General features: G+C 37.3%; 1 protein-coding gene across 1 annotated transcript; it reads right to left on the bottom strand.

Moving 5' to 3' along the window:
• Positions 1-5165: 5165 nt before the first annotated feature.
• Positions 5166-7265, bottom strand: LOC119069023. The gene has a single exon (XM_037172895.1). It carries the CDS (start codon positions 7263-7265, stop codon positions 5166-5168), a length of 2100 nt encoding a protein of 699 aa, XP_037028790.1.
• Between the last annotated feature and the right edge of the window lie 279 nt (positions 7266-7544).

Genomic DNA, 7544 nt, shown 5'->3' with positions numbered 1-7544 from the left:
TGCATTTGTGGTGATATAGTATCAACCGATGGAACACACGGACTAAGCTGTTCAAAAAGGGCAGGCCGTCTACCTCTTCATGCAGCTCTGAACACAATCATACAAAACGCTCTCCATTCGGCTATCATTCCTTCGAGAAAAGAACCATCAGGAATGTTTCGTGATGATGGGAAGAGAGTTGACGGAGTAACCCTTGTGCCATGGAGTCGTGGTCAAATGCTCGTTTGGGATGCTACATGTTCCGACACACTTGCACCATCTTATTTGAATATGTCATCTTCTAAAAGTGGGTCGGTTGCAGAATTAGCAGCAAAAAATAAACATCGAAAATACAAAGGACTACTGGAGCAGAACTTCTTGATCCTTCCATTTGCTGTGGAAACTTTGGGGGTATGGTGTTTAGAGGCGATAGATTTTATCAACAAACTAGGCAAAAAAATATCACAAGCAACGGGAGAAAGAAAATCAAAGACGTATCTAAAACAACGGATAAGTTTAACCATTCAAAGAAACAATGCTGCGAGTGTAATGGCTACATTCGATACGTCTGAAAATATGAACGAGATATTTTATATTTTGTAAACGCTTTATTTCTTGTAAAAAAAAAACGTTTTGTAAACGAGCCATCAGAACAGTCGGAGCGTTTGCTGCGACTGAGCCCCGTACAAACCCGTATATCTATTGCGTACGTGACCCTATTGCGTCTGTCACCCTACTTTGACCGTAAACCTATTGCGCCGGTTAATGTAGTTAAAGTAAAATTATTATGGAATGTGTACATCTTAGAAATTGCGCATAGCGCAATTACGAAGCCCCGTACGACGTTCCTTTCAAATGAAAGAAAAATTTCAAATAGCCCTAAAATTTTAATTTATTGAGTATAAATACACATAGGGCCCTAGTACCGGCCTTAGTCCGAGGACCCAAATTTATTTTTTTTCAACTACATTCTATTCGGCTTTCGATTACCTTCTAAATTAAACAAAAATTACGACAAACGGATGAAATTTACTCGAGTTGTATGTAAAATACACATAGGGCCCTAATACCAGCCTTAGTCCGAGGACCAAATTTATTTTTTTTCAACTACATTCTATTCGGCCTTTGATTACCCTCCAAATAAAACAAAAAATACGGAAAACGGATGAAATTTGCTCGAGTTCTATGTAAAATACACATAGGGCCCTAGAAGCGGCCTTAGTCCGAGGACCCAAATTTAATTTTTTTTTCAACAACATTCTATTCGGCCTTTGATTACCTTCCAAATGAAACAAAAATTACGAAAAACGGATGAAATTTGCTCGAGTTATATGTAAAATACGCATAGGGCCCTAGTAGCAGCCTTAGTCCGAGGACCCAAATTTAATTTTTTTTTCAACAACATTCTATTCGGCCTTTGATTACCTTCCAAATGACACAAAAATTACGAAAAACGAATGAAATTTACTCGAGTTCAATGTAAAATACACATAGGGCCCTAGTAGTGGCCTTAGTCCAAGGACCCAAATTTAATTTTTTTTCAACAACATTCTATTCGGTCTTTGATTACCTTCCAAATGAAACAAAAATTACGAAAAACGGATGAAATTTGCTCGAGTTATATGTAAAATACACATAGGGCCATAGTAGCGGCCTTAGTCCAAGGACCCAAATTTAATTTTTTTTTCAACAACATTCTATTCGGTGTTCGATTATCTTTCAAATGAAACAAAAATTACGAAAAACGGATGAAATTTACTCGAGTTGTATGTAAAATACGCATAGGGCCCTAGTAGCGGCCTTAGTCCGAGGACCCAAATTTAATTTTTTTTCAACAACATTCTATTCGGCTTTTGATTACCTTCCAAATGACACAAAAATTACGAAAAACGAATGAAATTTACTTGAGTTCTATGTAAAATACACATAGGGCTCTAGTAGCTTTTCACTTCTAAGGCCCTAACTCACGGTCCACTCACCCGATTTTAAAAACCTTTTTTTTCCTGGATTGGTATTGACAATACCTATCATTTGCCGTGTCATTTACATTTCCATCGTTTGTTTTGCCATAAATATCACCAAAAGACCTTAAATCACTTAGGTGGCCCTAACTCACGAAGGGCCGACCCGAATATGCCCATCTTCGAACTTAGCCTCACTATTTTGACTATCTTTCAGGGAAAAAAAAAATTTTTGAAATCGGATTTGATTTACTCAAGATATCGACGTGACGGACAGACGGACAGACGGACAGACGGACAGACGGACAGACGGACAGACGGACAGACGGACAGAAGGACAGACGGCCCAAATTTTTATTGCGGATTCGTCATCTATGAACATAGGCAAACACTTTGCCCTTACCGTCTGCTTCGAATTCCATCAATTACACACGGCATCGTAATCCTATAAGCCCCTTCGTACTTCGTACGGGGCTAAAAACTAAATAAAATGAAAATTCCAAGAGTCAAGTGTTCAGCGAGTTGGAAGTTTTACGATTTGTGCCAATTTTCTCAATGTTCATTTGTAAGAAAAACGTGGATGGAAACAAAAGGTCGCTGATTAACAAAAGATCCACGTTGTCTCAAATAGACGCTTCGAGAATAATCATCGAATTGCAGTTTCATGTAGTGACTCATGGATTGGCTTCGTGCTCTGCTGTCTTTCAGTGTTCAATAATGACAGAGAAGCTGATTTTCGACTACAAATTGGTGCATTCGAGTATCATTATGCAATTAGTGTATGCCAGTACAGCTTGGTTGACGTTACCATTTCTTTGTTTCAATTGTGGTGATATGCAACGCACATACGATCGGAGTTTCAAAGTCATCGTGTGCAATAATCATCTACCAAAGAAAATCAATGGAGTAGAGCAGTGGTCATTTTATGGTTTCAATTTTGGTCAACTGCAATCCGCAAAGCGAAAATCGGAACTTTCAAGTTTGATTTCAAGCCATTCAATAGTCAAACATCGAGTATTTCCAGCCTCAATCCTTTGTTCGTTTAGAGCCTCATTTCGAGCATTGGTTTTGGAAATTCACGAGACATGTTACTTGTTACGGGTTAAGAAAACGTACAAGTTTCAATATTCATTGAGTCAACCTTCCTTTGGAGCAACTGTTTCGCTCAATTTTGGGAAGTTGAAGAGAATCAACCGGACGAAATAAGTTTAATGTCGGTTGACGAGTTGGCCTGCGAGACATATTTTGAAGAGACGCATTACCGAAACAGTAAAGGACGCCATCCATTTTCACGGTATATAAATGGCGTTTTCTAAGGCTACTGATTATTGAGTATTAGAAGTAGGTATGGAAAAATCGTTTTCAAAAATGGATAATATCATGTGTATAAGTGAAGTACTTGGTGATGTTGAACGTGTGGAAATAATAAAGTATACTGAAAAAAACTGGAGAACAAACTATGAATCAACTATTGAAAATCTACTGCAAAAATTCGAAGATTCGTTAGAGGAGCGGAGTGAAAAGTTAATGTACAGAAGGAAGTACGATGCCATCAATGAAAGATGGAGAGATTTTCTTGCTGATTCGAAGCAATATGGTGTACCGGTTGCCGGTCATTTTGACGACTGCCGTGGTAATTACTGTAAATGTAAATGTTACTGTAAACGTGTTATTTTCGTATACCCAAGAGAGATTGCTTGTGAGATCGTCAACGCATATTATCCAGTTCGGTTTATTGTAGAGCAAGTACAATCATTTTGTTCGTACGAGGAAGTAACAACCAATTTCAACAAGAACTGGAGACGAATGGACTTGAAAATAGTGATGGAACAGCTTTTGGACATTTTACATTCAACTAATCCTAAACTGTGCGAAAAACTCGAAAATTTCTATGATATGTCTAAATATAAGGATATAGAAAACATAGATCATTGTCCATATGATTGTATGTTTGTTTTTGATGAGTTTGGGGTGTACGATTGTAATTGTACATTGACAGCGTATCGCTGCGGTCCATTAACTTTTATCAACCACATTGTGGCTGAAATTTATGAAAAAAGAAGTCCAACTTTAATCAAAACATTGGTATAATGCAACTGGATGGAATAAGGAGAATTGGAGAAATAAAATGATTAAATGAAATAAAAAAGCTTTTTTTATTAATCGACAAGTATCCGCACTACATATAGCAACTCTATATTAATTATTTAAATTTAAATACGTATTTCAAACGAATCGAGACTTACAAAAAATCCGTAAAAAGAAGTTGTTTCAACCAATAAAAATAGTTTATACTCAAACTCAAAAATGTTAGAAACCGTAGAAACACGATGTAACACGTTAAAATATGATTTCTAACGGAAAATACTTATATAAGTCAATAAGTCATCAACCATACTTCCCTTCGCCTTTCTCCAAGGTCATCAATAATACCTCCGCCTTTAATAACATTCCCACAGTTACAATTTGAAATGGCATCCGTAAAGAAGCATCTCCGTATGTTGAAACTTGTGCAAACGTCAAAGCCAAAACTCCGTCAGCAAATAATTTCACAATGCGATCTAGATTTCATTAAAACTATAGACGAATGTATTTACAATACTCTGAAGGGAAACATCCCGTTAAAGAGGAGCGAAATAATAAAATTGAAGAAGTTCAAAAAAATGTTAAGAAGATTTTACCGATGCGATGGCAGATTAAATCAAACGAGGAAATTAATTATTCAAACTGGTGGCGCATTTCTGCCAACCTTACTTCGACCGATTATCAAAGCAGGAGAAGAACAGTTTCTTTTTCGAAAATCAAGATGAATATGTTGTAAAATAAAAAATAAATAAAAAAGAATTGTATGAATAATACTCGAGAGCTCAGTGTTTTCGATTATATTTCACCAAATATTTCGCCCGCGTATCGCTGGCATTTTCAATGGCTACATGGAAAAACGATCCATATCGATCAATTAAATTATCACAATAATTATCACAAATGGACATACCTTACAACTAAATCTATTAATTAAATTCTACAGGAATTTTCGTCAAAATAAAAACACGACCTATATCACAGTCATTGCCGATTTTTTGTTTACAAAACAAATTGTCACTGTCTGTCATGAATTCCTACGGTAGGTTCACTATAGTAATTTTTTTTGGCAGGGAGTCACAATGCGGCACGTTTTTAAGAAAAAAAAAATAAAATCATCACAGTTTGTTTACACTTCGATTCTCAAATGATGTTGCTGTATGCTACTGGTAAGAATTGACTTTCAGTCTGTTTGTTGAGGTTGTTACCGTTGGATTTTTTGATAGCGATGGTCTCTAGGATTGCACGTTTTTTCCAGTTGTTTTCTTTGTACACAATTCGAACACCACTCCATCTAGGTTTATGTCCAGTTTGAATAGCATGTTCGCAGAGGCCACTGTGTCCTTCATCACCTGTTTCTATCGCATGTTTGTGTTGATATGTCCTTTTTCCTAGCAATTGGCCGGTCATACCAAGATAACGTTTTTCACACGTACAAGGAATTTCATATACCACTCCGGCTTGTTGTAAAATTGGAGTTTTGTCCTTGACTCTGCTGAAGATTGACATTTTCAAATTGTTATCTGCTTTGGCTACCAGTTTGATGTCATGTTTCTTCATTTCAAATTTCAGGTGTTCGAATAGGCCACTGACGTACGGAATCGCTGCCATATTATATCTGTCTTTACCTTCTTTATGTAAGTTTTCGTCTGGTTTGTAAGGGTTGAATTTTGCCTTCGTTTGCTGGATCATGTCGTTGATGAATCGCTTGGGATAACCATTTTCACTAAGCGTTTTGTGCAGAAGTTCAAAGTTTTCGGCATGGTATTCCGGATCGGCAAGTTCTAGGATCTTTTGTGTTAGAATCGAGATGGTGTTTCGTTTATACTGCATAGGCAGATGTGAACCATAATTCAAATACCGGCCCGACCAAGTTGACTTGTGGTACCAGTTGGTTTTTATGGCTTGTCCCTCTCTAATGCACATAATGTCCAAAAAGGCTAGATTGTTATTCCTTTCTTCTTCCATGGTGAACTGAAGCCGGTGATCGTATTTGTTAAACATATCCAAAATCTCTTTTTTCTTTTCCTTGGGAACCGCTGTGTTGATATCATCTACATACCGATAGAAGTATGGTAAATGGAAACTGAGTTTGCTGATGACTTTTTCTTGTAGGATTTCAAGTACTAAATCCGCTAAGTGTGGTGAAACTGGCGATCCCATAGGTGAGCCATAGATTTGTTTGTAAAAGATGTTGTCGTATTGGAAACAGCAGTTGTCCATAATTAACGTAATACCATTGATGAATTCATCTTTAGGAAGGTTCGTGAATTTGGAGATGTTTTTCCATTTTGTATTTATTGCCATTATCGTCAATTCCTTGGACACATTAGTGAAGAGAGACGTGGCATCTAACGATATCATTTCGAAACCTTTGGGCAAACGTATTTTGGATATCCTGCGTTTGAATTCTCTGGAATTTCTTACCGTACGGTGCGTCTTTCCTACAACATTTTTTAGTATGTCGGCGAACATTTTGGATAGTTTGTACGTAGGTGCATCAATGAACGAAACCACTGGTCTTCCGGGGTTGCCTTCTTTATGCGTTTTGATTTGCAAATATATCTTAGGACATACCGATGTGTACGATCTCATATATTTGGCTTTTTCGTCTGTCATAATGTCTTCGTTTTGCCATTTGGTGAGCAATGCGTTGACATTCCGTTCTATAGACGCTGTTGGATCCTTGTTCAGTACCAGGTATGTATTTGCATCTGTCAGATGTGCCATCATTTTGGAATGGTATTGTTCTTTCGACAGTACTACTGTTTCGTTGCCTTTGTCAGCATTTACAACTAGGATGTCCTCATTCTCTTTCAAGAACGCTTTGGCTTCTTGCATTTGTTGTAGCAATACTTGCTCTTTTGTGGTTCGTTTAGTGCGTGCATGTTTGAAGTTTGTGATGATGTTCGCTACTTTCTGTCGCAATTCAGTTTTGTCATTAGCGTTGAGTTTCTGGATTTCAGGTTCAAGGCTGGCGATAATTTGAGCTGAATTGATGTGTTGATTGTTGGGTTTTATGTTGAATTTTTGTCCAAGTGATAAGATGTTGCTGACACTTGGAGGCAGTTGTTTGTGACTGAGATTTTTTAGCCAATTTTGTTGTCTGTTGCAAGTCGGAACGTGTGGTGAAATCAAGTTGTTAAGTTGAGCGTTTCTCCCTCGTTCACATTTTTGGAATGCAGTGTCGTATGTCGTTTTGACATTGGTAACAAAATCATTGGCTAGATCTTGTGGAATCATTCGTTTTAGCTTCTCTTCTAATTCGTTTTTTAGATTAGAAGTTTTGTTGATGCCACGGTGGATTTCACAGATTGATTCATTCAGTATTTCCATTGAGAACTTTTTTTGAGATTTTGAGATTTTGGATATGTTTAACAAATACGATCACCGGCTTCAGTTCACCATGGAAGAAGAAAGGAATAACAATCTAGCCTTTTTGGACATTATGTGCATTAGAGAGGGACAAGCCATAAAAACCAACTGGTACCACAAGTCAACTTGGTCGGGCCGGTATTTGAA

This window comes from Bradysia coprophila (genome assembly GCF_014529535.1).
Source record: "Bradysia coprophila strain Holo2 chromosome X unlocalized genomic scaffold, BU_Bcop_v1 contig_21, whole genome shotgun sequence".
Taxonomy (NCBI): domain Eukaryota; kingdom Metazoa; phylum Arthropoda; class Insecta; order Diptera; family Sciaridae; genus Bradysia; species Bradysia coprophila.
Note: the sequence above shows the minus strand (reverse complement) of the source record. Positions and strands in the feature narration are given on the sequence as shown.